This window comes from Lissotriton vulgaris, chromosome 12, assembly GCF_964263255.1.
Source record: "Lissotriton vulgaris chromosome 12, aLisVul1.2, whole genome shotgun sequence".
Lineage (NCBI taxonomy): Eukaryota > Metazoa > Chordata > Amphibia > Caudata > Salamandridae > Lissotriton > Lissotriton vulgaris.
The window spans coordinates 354,288,267-354,303,974 of record NC_141700.1 but is presented as its reverse complement, the minus strand read 5'-3'; the positions used below and the strand labels follow the sequence as shown (position 1 = coordinate 354,303,974).

At 43.1% G+C, this 15,708-nt stretch overlaps 1 protein-coding gene across 7 annotated transcripts in view; it reads left to right on the top strand.

Annotated features, from left to right (window-relative positions):
• Nucleotides 1–15,708, top strand: part of PHKB (phosphorylase kinase regulatory subunit beta) — a 1,358,073-nt gene that overhangs the window by 1,196,155 nt on the left and 146,210 nt on the right. For all 7 annotated transcript variants that reach the window (XM_086945119.1, XM_086945122.1, XM_086945118.1 and 4 more), the window contains one exon: nucleotides 1,418–1,620. In XM_086945119.1, coding sequence (XP_086801245.1) covers nucleotides 1,418–1,620 — 203 coding nt within the window. The remainder of the gene's footprint in view (nucleotides 1–1,417; nucleotides 1,621–15,708) is intronic.

Here is a 15,708-nt window from a genome sequence, read left to right as displayed (position 1 = left end):
AGCCATGATTGGAAGTCATGACCGGCAAAGGACAATAACATTTATCTGGCACCAGTACACCTTAGAAGTTAGGGGGGATGTATGAAAAAGATTACCAGTATTCTTTTTTATAGGGCGACTAACTTGTAATGCAAAAGGAACAAATAAAGTTGACACCTTTGAATGTTGTGAGGTGAGACAATGAGTTCATGCCTTCCGAAGAGAATGTTTCTCAGGTGCAAATAGGGCCCTCGTCCGAGAATAAGGGACATATCAAAACTGCTGAGTGTAGTCAGTAAGCTTTATGCTTGTGTGTTGGCGTTACGCCATTTTCAAGATACTCAGTGTGCCCTGGCAAAACCATTGGCTAACAGTAGTACCACCAGAAATCTGTCCCAAGAAAACTGTGTTTATTGCCTTCAAGTTGTCCCTTACTTGGTCTTGAGCTGTGACCTCTTTTCATTGATGTCAAATCCAAGTTAAGGTTTTCCATTAATATATTCTTTGGGGATTTAAAATAAGACACCTATGTGTTTGTTCTTCTAGCCCTGCTCTGGGTGTGTATGTCAAATTGGTAATGGTTTATGTAGACATGTGCAGGCACCTGCTAGAAACCACCCTGTGCTTAACTCACACCGGTGGACTTTAGCGTGCAAGCTGGCGGAACGTGTGTTCAAATTAATTATTAACTTAAAAACATGATTTTGGGTTCACATACCAATTGGCAACGATTTGGGAAAATTCGTTTTTTGGTGGTAGCGCTGCTTATCATACTGCTTTCAGTTAGGCTGCTTCCCTGGTGCATGTTTTCTTTTTAGTGTCCGTGCACAACATCACAGAGTGTATCTGCTCACGTGCTTTTACTACATCACATTAAGCATAACAGTTGTTAATTGTGGTGCTTCTGCTGAAGTTGTGTACTTCTGTCCTCACACAGTACTGTTAAAATGCTTATTTGGTAATTTATGAACAATTTAAACAAAACCTGAGAAAGAAAAAACATCTCATGGATTTGATAGCAAAGAGAGATGCATAGATCGTGAAGTTGCTGCTTATGGAGGGATATAAACCAAGCTGATTGATTTATGCCCTATACGCGGCAGATCCTATCTGGACATCTGCAAAGCCTTCCTCTATCTCAGGAGGCTAGTGTCTCTTTGGCTGATATACAATTATTCAGAAGTTTCCGAGCCAACTAAAAAGAAAACACCCAAGCCTCTGTAATTAGTTCCATACAGTAGTAAATTAATCAGCATTTATTACCTGTATTTCATGTGAATTGGGAGGGGCAAGGCGGAATGACCCAATGTCTGCCGCCTTGCTGTGCTTGTTCATCCTCTGATTGCTGAGACCATAGTCTCATATTAATCATTCAGGGTGGATCAGCTTTGTACTTGTTTGCCTTGAAATATTTACACGTTGCATCTGGGATTGACAGGTGACCCTCGGGGTATTTGGCCACGAAGAAGCGGTGATCTCGAATCCCTTGTCCCCCGGCGTAATCAAGGATATCATCTACAACAAGTGCAGCCCCCATGACGAGCGGGAGGCCGTGCTACAGCAGGAGCTGGTGATTCACATAGGCTGGATCATCTCAAACACTCCAGAGCTCTTCAGCGGCATGCTGAAAATACGTGCGGGGTGAGTAGAGCGCTTCCTACTGATGGTTCGCCAAGTCTGCTGCACAGCAACAAATTTCCTCTATCTAATCTTCAATGTCTGCTCATTCGCTGAATGTGAATAATGTGTGAATCGCATCAAACCTTTGTTTGCTTCCAATTTATTGACTGTAGAATCATGACAATATTACTTATGAATACTATGTGATATAAAACAAGTATGCATTTAGTTTAAGATTTGCTTAGGTATGGTTGTCCTCTTTGGACCATCGCCTGTTTCTGGAGAAGACATTACAGGCACTTTTTAGCCGTATTTTCTGCTGAGTTTGTAATTTATGACGACATTTCTTGTTTTTGTTGGTGTTTATCTTTCTCTGTATTCAGAAATATTTTGTCACGTTTTTGGAATGTTCATTTTCTTCTGCTTCTGTTGTGCTTTATATCTCTTCATTTTACCTACACAAGCCCTTTGGGGGACTGGCATTTACATGATGGATTCAGACGAACCAAAGGCTTCCTGTTTAATACTGGCAGAGCCAGCAGCCTTAAGTATTGTTTGTAATGATGTGGCAGGCCCCCTGTTGATTGATTGACATCTGGTTTGTAATGCCGTACTAGTTAACAGCTGCAGGCTCTGGTTTTTCCTCAATATTGTATTGTGCACTTTAATAGTCACACAATGGTGCAAACATGAGCTAATAATAGCTTGGTGTTTGCATGGGTTCAATCAGTAATGCAAATGTGAAGGTAACTACTTTAGTGTAAAAGAAAACTGGTTAGGTTTGCTATCCTGTCCACAAATAAACAAGTTAGTGAATTTTAGCTTAACCTACTACCAGGGTGCATGTTTGTAATTTCTGCAGTGACCCCGCCAGCAACAAACCCACTCAGGATACATTACCTTTGCTGGTAGGCATACCATCACCACCTAGAAGGATGCCTTTCACATTAAAGAATTTGGAGTGGTACAATATGACTAAATGATATGATATAATTTAATTAGACAACAGAATCAACTGCATCAACATTCTGTCGAGGATTTCTTTCTACAGAACGATTGCTCAACAATTTGTATAAAGCCATACAAGTTTGTTTTGCACACAAAGCCAAACATATCTTCTTCATCTGTTGCCCACATTGGACCACTCGTAAATTTCTTTCACCTTACACTGTGTTATGTTCACCCCAAACTTCCTTAATGCGCTTCCAAAATATTCATCTTCTTAAATTTGTGGGTGTCAGTATCTTTACATAATGCATCTCCACCCCTTTACATTCTCATATTGTAAGTCACCGTCAACATAGCTAAATTACTTTAACACTTAAGGAATATTTTTGTATGCTAATCCCCACCATTTACTAATGTACTGCCTTAAATTGCTGACACGGTATCCTTCTGGTTTCTTGCTTTCCATTTAAATAAATATTCTAATTGGCTCACTTCATGGGTGCATGCTACCATTTCTTCATTTTCCTACTCCCAAATACTCTACTCTCCTTTCAATGGTGGCTGTGACAATAATTCTGAACTTACATTCAGCTTCCCCTGCATGTATTAAATTCTGTAACCGGGTCATTCTGAGTGATATGAAAATATATTTATCCTCCAGCAAACAATTTAAGTTAAAATTGTTTGCGATCCGTTCCTTCCAGAAATTATGCACTCTACTTGTGTACCTAGGAATAATTGCCAATGGGTCTCAGCACTCAAGATGGATACCAACTGTATACATTATCGACTGCAAAAGTGCTTTGTGGTTACTGCTCACAAACCTCGTGAGCTGGTTTCAGCAAACAGTGTATTCTCTTTCCTTTTTGCGAAGTTTCATGTCCCTAAATGCGCTTGTCGCCTTAACATTTTTCATTAAAAATCTCAAAGTATACAATGTTACTTTTCAGCACAAATGTTGAACATAATTAGCATAATTTAAACAAGCATTGGAAATGCAATAGGTCTCGCATTAGAAAAGTTGGAGCAATTGGTCTTGTAAATGACAAATATTTTATTTATGTGTTGGTTTTTAAAATAGGTAAATTGATAGCTTTGTCGTTTACAATGCCAATAGTTATAACTTTCGCGAATTTGACACCTATAGCATTTGTAATGCAACATGTTTTGTATGTACGTGACTAAGATGGCAGCTCTGGTCATTAGGCCACATCTCTAGAGAGATGTACGAAGTACTGAGGAAGACAAGATAAACTGCACTTCAATAATGATGTCGAAATTAAGTTAGTACCTCTTTGATCGTTTTACTGCAAAATAGTGAAAATTATGAGACTCTAGTTCAGAACAGTTCGAATTTAGCTGTAGGACAAGGCAACCCAAGACGTGCCAGTTGTTGTGGTGGCAAGTGATGCTGTGGTGTTCAGTGATGCTGTGGTAGCGCATAGTGATGTTGTGGGTGGGTGTGTGTGGGGGTATAGGGGTGGGGTGTGGGTGGTGTGGGTGTGTTGGGTGTGTGTGGGGTGTGTGTGTGTGTGGGAGTGGGGTGGGTATGTGGGGGTGAGTTGGGTTATGTGTGTGGGGTTGTGTGTGTGTGGGGTTGTGTGTGTGTGGGGTTGTGTGTGTGGGGTTGTGTGTGTGGGGGGTTGTGTGTGTGTGTGGGGGGGGGTGTGGGTGTGTGTGGGGAGTTGTGTGTGGGGGGTTGTGTGGGGGATGGGGGTGTGGGTTGTGTGTGGGGGGTTGTGTGTGTGTGTGGGGTTGTGGGGGGGGGTTGTGTGTGGGTGGGTGTTTGGGGGTGTGTGTGGGGTGTGTGTGTGGGTGTCTGTGTGTGGGGTTGTGTGGGGGTGGTGTGTGTGGCTCAGTGCGACCTAAAAGAAACTGTAATCTCAAGAGTTCAAGACATGCGGTAGACTAAAACAGTCAAAATTAGTCTCCATTCCGATATCATTACGGATTCAAAATGGTTATATATTAAAATGTACTCTGCAATTTTCCACCAAAACCAAAGTAGAATGATAAAAGGAAGAGGCACGAATCTCATAAGTAGAATGATAAAAGGAAGAGGCACGAATCTCATGCACAGCTTTGTATAAATCTATTGTGTCAGGTTTGCTCTTACTGGCATCTGGAAATATTTGTATACGGCAGAAAGTGCTATACACTTCCATCACCGGAATTTGCTGCTCAAAATCTGACAAAAAGCTACCGAGGCGTTTTGAGGAAAATATCCTGTAGGCCGATCGGTTAAAGCTTTGCCTGTATTTACATTATGAAGCTTGACAACCAAGTACAGTGGTCTGTGTTATTGCGTGCATTCGCGCATAAAATGCAGGCACCGAACACGTTCAATTATGTACCTCTGCTGCAGGACGAGCCCTGTACTTCAAGTTTGCACCCCTTAAAAGGCGGATAAGAACCGGTTTTCGTGCTCTGTGCTGGGGAGGGGGAGGGCTATTAAAGGAAGGGGGTGGAGAGGAGCCTGTAAGAACTCGCTGCAGAGATCAAAGGAAGGGTGGGAGAGACACTGGTGAGCAAGCATATGGGGGGACAGGGAGTGTGCAGACTGGTGAGCTGAATGCTTGTGTTAGTAGAGTCGGGGTGCGGGCACGAAGTGTCTGGTGTCAAATGAAAGCTGTGCACAATGCGCATGTTTGCAGAATGCCCCTATAAAGAAAATGTTGAAAGCTTTTCCTCAATTGAAGTTGATACAAGTCCCAAAGTAAGTTACGAACATTGTTCAACTCTACAGGCAGTTGTTTTTGGGGAGCGGCTTGAGACCCTTTCGCTGTTTGCTAATAGTTACATTAAAATGTAACAAACACAGGCACAGAATGGACGGATGAAGGAGTGGGTGGGGGGAAAGGCATGAACGGAGGTGGATTTAAAGTGTGTGCGGAAAGCTGTTTTAAATCACCGCATGAGGCACATCAAAAACTGCAGATGGCTGCTTGTGAAGTGACCAGAAGCAACCTGTAATTGAGGGAGGAGGGGTCCGACAGGGGAAGGTAAAAAGCAAGGGGCAAACTGTTATGTGACGCTGTAGTTCGTATGGTTTATCTCCAGCCAGCACACGCGGAGGAAAACACAATCTTTTAAACGCCAATGCCAGTCACTGGCGATGCTGAGAAGAGCTAACAAATTGCCCTACAAATGTACCCTATTTGTAAATAAAGAATTCCTTGAGCAAGTAGGATACCAAAGCAACGCAGCATGTTCGGGGACCTCTCTGCAAATAGGGAAATGCAGCGTTTATGTGGAAGGGCGCATCAAAGGGCTATAATTAATCAAATAAAACCCCACTGCTTCAGGGGCTGTGTGTGCTCGAATGGTGGGTGGAGGCTTATAATGAAGCAGAAGGGGAATCAAAATGGCCAGTGATGGGCCAAAATCATAAACATGCTGTCATCATGGTGCGAGGCACTCACACGGGAGAAACATGTAGCGGAAGTTATTATTTAAAATAGAGCAGAATACAAGCGACGCAGAATGCAGCGACCTCTCGGCAAACAGAAAAATGCTGTGTTTTTGTGGAAGGGCACATTGACCGGCTAAAATATACAATTAAATTACAATGGCGGGCGCGAGGCAGAGACTGCAGAGTGATGCGAGGCTCCGGCGGGGTGGAGTGTGCGCGAGAGAGGAGGGAGGCTAAAGGGCGAAAGAAGTGTGCGAGAAAGAGAGGGGAGGGAGGGGGCCGTCTGAGGCGAGGTGGCGTCGGTGCGGTGAGAGGCGGATGTGTGGCGACACAACAACAAAGAAGCAGCGAAAAAAGCAACATATGGCTGGGTAGTTGCAAAGACCGTAACACGGCGGGCAGGGGAGGGGGCGGAGAGGGGAGAGGTGCGACACGGCAGGCAGGGGAGGAGAGTAGGAGGAGGAGGGGGGAGGAGAGTAGGGGAGGCACGGCCTAGCGGCCGTGCAATCAAGAAGTGAGGGGGCGGAGCTGGGGAGGCTGTGAGAGAGAGAGTAGGCAAGGCAGGCGGCTGGGGGCATGTGCACGCGCTTTTAAGCTCAATGCGCATGCGCATTGAGCTTAAATTTCTCGTGCACTGCAAGGAATCGCCACGATTCCTTGCAAGTTGGTTAAAGAGTGGATAAGCCCCCATAGACTCGCAAGCTCGATGCGCATGCGCATCGACAGGCGAGACCTAAAAAGGAGGGGCGCTCATTCGTGTTTTCTGAATGTAACACTTACTGAATTGCTAATGCTAGGTTTACCTTGGAATAAATGCATCTTGCAGTAATTGAAAATCTCAGATGCTACATTCTCCATTAACCTACACATTTTTCAGATGTTAAGATTAAAGTCTACTTATACATTATGCCTAGTACTCACTCAAGTGCCTTGATGTAATTTACAATCGATCAAAAAAACTAAGATACCATCCTCGTTCTAAACTCTTGCATTCATTGTGAAAGAGTGTATGTATCACTGCTGGAAGATAGAAAATGAAGAAGCATGGTCAGTGGGCATGTGATAAAAAAAATGCTCTTGCCTGATTAATAACTGCTCTTAAGTGACTCCATGTCTAGTTTCAGCGTACCTGTTTGACAAATAAATATCCAACTTAATATATTTACCTGCCTTATAAGGAAGGAATGGCATTTTCATTCGGGACTTAAGTCCACACATATCCATAAACCATCTGTTTGTTCTTTGCAAAGGCAGGTAGAACAACCATTTGTTTGACTCATTTCGTTCATGTGCACCTTAATTGCCTAGATTACCCGGTATATCGCAAATCTCCTGTATAATCCACACACACTCTTGTTGTATTTTAGGAACTTGCAACATTACTTACTGCAATAACTTGATGATTAATACCCTTTAACTTTCCCAGCTCACTGGAGAATGTTTACCAACCTAAGCACATGTCCCAGTCACTTGCTAAATTGTTATCTTTTACTTTAGGCTTTAACATAATCCCTAGTATGCTTTGCTCTTCACAGGAAAGACTTGCTGTTGCGCCCTATGCAGACTTCCTACTATCCTTATATACTTGTATGTAGAGTTGAAGTTAGATCAGCCACCAAGGAGTACATTCATGCTGGCATATGCACCCGGTGAGGTGCCAAGTTTGCGCACTTAATGTATCTTAAGAAGCGTCTAACCCGTATGCTTTCTTAAACACTGATGTACTGGGAGTGTGAATCACCAATTGCACATACGGTTCACTTTGCCTATTTTAACCTCATATGGAAAAGTATTGTTCCCTTTATTAGGTACCATATTGATAACGCCATACAATGCTTAATACTCACTGCATTACTCCTAATTCTTGTCAGACTAAGAGCCTGTGCTCTTCCTGTTCTTGACTCTGCCTTGACTGTTATAGACCTGTATAAAATAGTTGTTTGCCACACTGTGTGTAGGCTCTGAAGTGCTTATATACCTACAGCATGCCCTTTTCTACTTTTTAACCATGGCCCATGCATGTTAATCATTTGCTTGGAAATGTAGCACATAGAGGAACCCTGTTACCTTGCTTTTGCTGTGTTAGCTGTCAAACATCTCAAATTCTTGAATAATTGTAACCACTAATCCATTGTCGACCCTTTATTAGTTTGATCAACACGACCCCAACAGATTGGTACCGATACACTAGCTTGACTTACATATTATACTCCTACGTACTGGCCGATCCCTTTAAGGCTGCAGAATACTGATTAATGCTCTTGTAAGCATTTTGAGTCATATTGTCTGGTCTGGGGTGTGGGCTTCCTATAGCCCAATGCAGAGGACAAATTGTTTGAAGTCCATGAAAACAAGTGTTCCTGTTTATTTTGTCCATGTGACAAGTAGCCCCAACCCTCTGCAGCACAACCCCTTTGGCTGCCAGCTTACAGTATCACATTGCTTATCAGGGAAGGGCATTGTCTGCAGTTAAGGTAATATTGGTTTCCATATGTTAATGCTCTTTGAACTTGTATTCATGGTTCATTAATGCAAGGCCTTTAATATTAGTGTGAGGGCTCTAAGAAAATGTTGTAAGCTTGGACTGCAATTCTGGCAGGCGTTCCAGTATAAAAATGTGAACAGGTGTTTGCAAAGTTTAACAATATGAGGCTAGGTACAATGCATCCAGATTGCTCTCTGATTTTGTGCAAATATTTGTAGAAGTTTGAAAGTAGGTTGCTTTCAAAATAAAATGTTTACCAAAAAACGCAACTAGAAACAACATTTTGCTAAACTACTGTGAAATTTTAGGAACCATTTCTTTGTAGCATTTTTTAGTTAAATGCGTTGATGCATGCTATTACCAAAAAATATTCACAATGGAAAATTGTGTAACCAGTTTCAACAAGATTATGAGAAACATGAAAACAAACCAGCATTGGCAAAGCCAATAGATCTGACATTGGCGGTCACCTTTTGATTTTGTCAATACGTGTCTCGTTTTGAAACGGTTTTTGTAAAAAGTTATTGTTGTGGGAGCTGCTGGGCCTGCACCATCATAAGACACATTGGCAAAAAGCACAATTATTTTGTTTTCTCAAAAAGCAAATATTGCCGCAGTAGTTCCTGACACTGAACAAAACTACTTTGTGTGCCGAAATGCTCTTTGTGAAAGAGCAGAATGTTTTCACTCTCAGTGAAGCCAGTGGATAGATGGATAGATGGATAGATGGATAGATAGATAGATAGATAGATAGATAGATAGATAGATAGGTAGGTAGGTAGATAGGTAGATAGGTAGGTAGGTAGGTAGGTAGATAGTTAGATAGGTAGATAGGTAGATAGGTAGATAGATAGATAGATAGATAGATAGATAGATAGGTAGGTAGATAGATAGATAGATAGATAGGTAGATAGATAGATAGATAGGTAGGTAGGTAGGTAGATAGGTAGATAGGTAGATAGGTAGATGGATAGATAGATGAGGTCTTGGCTCTAGACAGTGAATGCGCTGTCTTGACGAGACACGTATATACACGCTGTGGGCTTTAGCCCGCCGATAGGGTCCCCATTGACTGGCTCCATCATCGCACCCATATTCTTTCTCCCCATTTGTCCATGCCATGCATGCTTCATGCTTCTTCCTGTGTTTAGCCCTCCCTGAGTGCATGAATTGGGCCATTGATATTAGAGGTCATTCCGTATGATCGAAAGCCAATATGTTGATTCTTCCTGAATACTGTGCAGACAAATTTACAGACTGTAGTCAAGTGATGTCTCATTTCCATGAGTTATAGGAGCAACTTGATGAAAAAATACATACAGTGAACACTAGATTTTTATTCTGCAAACACAGACCTCTGGACCGTATTCAGACTCTAATTTATTTCCCTTTGGGAAGAGATATTTCACTTTTATTAGCCCTTGCGTGGCTGTTAAAACCTTTGCTAAATATGTTTTTTTCACCTCAGTTACTCTTTAAAGCAAAGAAGTTGCCAGTTTTCCGCAGAAAATTCACAAACAAGCTGCATTTAGCAGTATTTGACTGTAGAATTAGGTTCTGATTTGCATAAATAATGATTTATAAAGTGCGACTTCAAAGATTCCAGAGCTTTTCATTAATTGCGGGTGTAGGTGGGATGATTGCAGGAAAAGGGTGAATGGAAACTATGAATGTCACAATCGCTTAATAAGAAACCAAGCCACAGCCACTCGGTCCCAAAATCACCACTGCACTGATTCGGTCCTTTTATTTTCCACTGTTTGGTTTCCCCACCTCACCTCAAATACAGCCCCCTGTTCCAGTGAAGAGGGTGGTTCTTTGCAATGTTTGCTAATGCAACCAATTACAAGGATTTGGAAAGCCCATGGGCAAGCAGTTACTTGCCAGTGGTGTAACCAAACTTGAGAGCCCCACCTGCAAAGTACATGGAGGGGGCCCCCCACCTACCACTTTTGCTGAGGAGTACCCCGCACCACAGAGGCTGCGGAGGCTTATGTTACGCGACTGTTATTTGCGGCTCCCAAAACTGTCAGCAACTTTGTATCGCTTGTATAGGACAATAATACATGGGATTCTGCCATTCCTCTATAAATGCCCTTCTGAAATTTCGGTATAATCTTGTCGCCAGCTATAAAGAAAAGATGGCAGAACTCAAATGTAATAAGTTATTACAGTCCAGTCTGAAGTCCAATGTCTGCTGGCAGCAGCCAAGGTGAAAGGCAGCTCAGGTCACAGAGCACCTGTTTAAAGCAGTGAAAATGGAAACATTGTTTTTCCTTCTTATGCTCTATTATTCTAGGTTACAGTGACAAGCAGAAAAAACATGTTTATTTTTTGCAAATCTTAGATAGGTTTGAAAAAGTTAGAAATTTTCTGCATTTTTCTACACATTCTGAAGTACTGCACTTTTTTTTTTATAAAGAAAACTGACTTCAGTGTTCTAATATTTTTTGGGGAACAAATATCTACCTGGTTTTGGAACCCTTTCCCTGCTCCCTTTGGCCGTCGCGAGCACTACCTGGCTGGTGTTGCGAACGTCCAACAGCCGACGTGGCCCCGCACACTCCTTAGAACGCCCGCACTGCGCCGAAATAATGGCCGCGATAAACGGATTAATATTCCACAAGAGGTTCTGTTTTTGTTCTTCACGTTTGCAAACATGCTCTTTCTTGCATATCTAGAGCTACCCACCAAGGTTTTAATTGGTTTGTGGAAAATAGGATGGTGTGCCTATGTATTATATGGGATAAAGTACCCCCTGCTGTATATTTTATGGATTTGCAAATCACTTTGGGATTCCATAACCTTGTAAAATAACTCATCCTTCAGCCTTGTTCCTCTGTATGGTTTTGGAATTCTTTGGTGACTTGCAAAAGCCTAACAATGTGCAGCAGAGGCTGCTCTATCCCTTAAATCTCTGGTGGAAAGTTCAATTGTAAGGTGATGGCGCTTCTGTACTATAACTAAAAGAGCTCCACCCATAACCTTAATGAGGAATGTATTCCTTATTGCACAAGACCTTGAACCGATGTGCACTACTTGTAAGGTATATGGTCCTCTAATGACCTCTTTCTATGGTTGGTCACTAGATAATGCCAGCTGCTGTACTGGCAGAAGAAAGCATAGGTATTGGAGTAAGCTGTTTTATGCAACAGTGAAAATGAAATCATAGATAAAAAAAGAAATCGATTTTTCTAAGAGATGAAATCTAGATTGGGTGGCGTTTGTTTGTCTTTTTATGGTAACCATATGCTACTTTACAGTGATTTTAGAGCGCTCTGAGACACTGTCAAGTATGAGGAAGTGTGAAAACAAAAATTAAGCCCCTCAGTTGTGCTGAACAGAGGGAGCATTGCATTGTGCATCAAGTGGCACATGTTGAGAGATGATTATTTTCTTGTTTGGGCCCTGAATGCCTCCTGATGATCCTTGAATGATCATGGACATCCAGGTTCTATACATAGGTGAGCTGCATGGGACTATGAACATATTCAGATGTAGATATTCTTTGATGTGAAAGTTCTTGAAGTGCAAATGTCCTAATCAGCAATGCAGCCAATACAAAATGGTACTGCTAGCATTCTTTGGGTATGGCTTATGGCCAGTTGTAAATCCTGGGCTGATCTGAGGCTGGGGTTGAGGGTTTTATGAGAGCTATTTACATAATCCACCATTTTCCCCGTTTCTCTCTCTGCGTCAAGTACCACCTTTTGTTTTGAGGGGGCCTAAACTGAACATGATCCCAAATGTATACAAATGACACACCGTTTTTCTGTGACAACTTGTTTTTGTTTGGCTGAGAGGCGACCCCTGCTAATAGTGTGGGAACTGTGAGTGAGTCTGTGAAGAATTGAGCACCATGTGTGTGTGGAGATACAAGGCCAGTGCTACAATCAGTCAAGGTACAGCAGCAGTCTTGAGGTGCTATTTAGTGGAAATCCAAATTACCCCATAGGCACAAAAAATGCCTTTTTTATTATCTGAGGCTCGTTTCAGCAACCAAAAAGCTAGTTTTGCCAACAGAAAGTAAAACCCACTGAAATATGCAGAGGAACATTTTATTCCCTACCCCAGTGTATCAGTTCTAGGTCTTTGGTCCGCTTCTTGTTGGCTGAATAAATAACTCAGTTAGATCAGAATATGCCGATTACCGGGGAACACCACTCCTAACCCTCAACACTTTGCTTCGCCCACCTGCATTTATCTACCTCCTTTCATGCTAGCTGCTATATCCTGTATTAGAAAATACTACACAGGATCCGAATATGGATCCAAAAATAAGGACCCTCTGCTCAATGTCTATAAACGTCCCTTTGAAATCTAAGGCACTTATGATAAATTATTTGTTTTATATGGATTTTTGCTTGTCCTGAAGCCCTGTTGCTATCTATGTCTGTAGAAACTTAACTCCCTGCAAAGGAGTCAAGGGTGGCACTACACTTTTTTAGAAATAGAAAGACCCAAAATAGAAATGCTCCTCTTTCTCCCAAAAGGCACTGCAAAGGTCTTATCCCACCTTGCTGTTCTGTCTATAGTAGGGGTCAGCAGACCACCCTGCCTGTTATTGCTTTTCAGTAAAGCATACTTAAGTGTAGCCCATTTTCCTTAAAGGAAAAAGGACTGTGTTTAAAAAGAAAAGTTTCCTTTTTTGTTTTGTTTACTTGTTGACAGTGAGGTACTGGGGGTGGTTAAGTAAAAAGATCAATGTTTTGCTTTAGTATTTTGCTTGAAAAACATTGCTACAAAAGATATTGATTCAGTATTTGGAAGGGACGCCTACAACACACCCTTTCCAGACACCAAATCGGTATCCATTTGCAATCCCAATTTAGGCGTCGGAAATCTTTTCTGGCTCCTAAAATGGGATTGGTGCACACGAAAACGCAATTTTACTGTTGCACATGAAGAAGTTGAAAGTTTGCAACAGTTCAGATTCCTAGAACATGAGGCCCCTGGTGTGGTGGGTGTGGGCTGCATGAGACGAGGCATTTGTTTTTATTCATTTGGGACAGGGATGAAAACCATGCTTTACATAAAATTATAGATGGGCAAAAAGTAAATAACGGGGATGTTTTTCACCTCGGGTTGCGAGTGACATCATAGACAACTTAAGCTTTGCTGTCCTTGTCCATTTGATCACTCAGAACCCCTTAGCGAGAAACATCCCTGTTATTCGCTGCAAACCATCTATTTATTGATTTTAATTCTGTTATTATTAGTATTTTTATTATTATTGCTATAATATATGATTGTTGTAGTTGTCATTATTTTTGTTGCTCTGACTGTATGTATTCTTGAACCTTGTCATAAGTTAGCATACGGTTGTCTGTGTTCAGGATTGCTTTTACGCAAATATTTAGACCAATTTGAACGCCCTAATCTCATTTCGCGAATGCCCGTTTTAAATCGAGGCCTAAACGCACATCTCGAAGAATCCTCTTAATTTCCTGCATCTGGGTGAAAGGCCGCGCGGTGCTGCTTTCGTTTGCTCTGCCTTTTATCAGTCAGGTGGCAGCCGAGCCGGTGTATTTACATTACCCACCCAGTGATCTTATTCAAATCAATCAGAAAATGCCGCTCTTGCTCCGAGCTCCAAGGTTAATGCTATAGATTCAATTTCACTCTTATCACCCACTTCAGTGAGCAAAATTAACCTTCTCGCCAGAATCGTATTCCATTCTGATGATTTAATGATTTGATTTGGGGCTGCGTTATTGATTCGTGCTCGGGCCCTCGCGCGGAGATGGATCGAGCCCCTGACAGGGCCATTACTGGGAGGACCTCCAGCCTCTTCCTGCCCGCCAGATGTCAGGCGCCATTTCGCGGAGGATATCTCCGAAGGTTTATTTTATCAGCGCTTTCTCATCTCCACTCCTCACGCTGTCACGACAACTCCCCTAAGCAATTACATTTAGAAAATACCTTGTCTGCAAATGGCCTGCTGGCTGCTGGCACACTTCAGAGCCCATTGTGTGTCCGAGATGCCCATCTCCCTGCGAGGCAGGGGCGCTGCTGCGCCTGATATCAGTGGTGTGGGTGCCCACAACCTTATTGTATCGCAGGTTGTTGCAGAAAGATATATGTGCACGTGGTATCACTTGCATTCTTAGGGATCTAAATATTTTTTGTAGGTAGACGTCCCCAAAGTTACTATCCCCCATCGTGTCATAGCAGCCGACATCTCTGCGGCTCATCTTGCTAGCCAGCCTCGCATCCCCCTCTTGGTCTTCGGCGGTGCAGGGCCGGCTTGAGAGCTGATGGCGCCCAGGTGCCACAATCATTTTTAGCACCCCCGCACCGCATGACCGCCTCCTTGGATTCTCGCACTACCACTGGGCAAAAAAGCCTCTAATCTCTCCATCATAGGATATTGCTAAACACAGCAGCCCCCCCCTGAGGTCGGTGCCTCCTCCAGAAGTCAGCACCCAGTGCGGCCGCACCAGTCGCCCTGCCTTAAAGCCGGCCCTGCAGCGGTGTCTCTTTCTACTTCCGTGTGGGTAGTACCTGGTGCCTTCAGGGATTGATCCTATGACCCACCTCACTACATGCTCTGTCAGTTTCAAGCCCTAAGCACACGGAGAAGGTCTCTGGAGGAGGCTCACCCTCACCTCATTTCTGTAGTGTTTGCTTTCTGGAGTACACTCAGCCTGCACCTAGATCAGCACCCTGAGCTCTTGCCTTCCCAGTGCTCCCGCCTCCCTGACCTTTACCCTAACACGTCCTGCCTCCCGCGTACTAGGAACAGGTGGAGAGGCCCGCAAGGTCGCAGCAGAGGAGACGCTGTAGGAACGGCTTAATGCCCCGGTTACTTACTGGTAATCTTCATTACTCCGAGTATAGTCTTCCTCGCCACATGACTAACAAAGTGAGCTTCAGCACCACACCAGAACCCTCCAAAGGAAAAAGTCAGCCTCCCATGCCTCCCATCCCTTCCCAATATGGCCGACCCATTACACCCTTGACCTCTATAAGAGGCGGGCCGGCCCAACCCATCAGCCTGAAACTACCAAGCACAAACATGAAGCCGATAGCCAGACAGGGAGGGAGGGATGGGAACTCATGTGGTGAGGAAAACTATACTCAGAGTAATGAAGATTACCGGTAAGTAACCAGGGCATTACCTCCTCGTTAGTCTTCCTCGCCACATGACTAACAAAGTGAGCGCATACCAAAGCCAAGCGGCTTCATAGAAACTCACAAGAAACCAACGGACCAGAATGGGAAGCCCACAAAAGAGGGAAAACCCAACAGACCAGACAAGTGA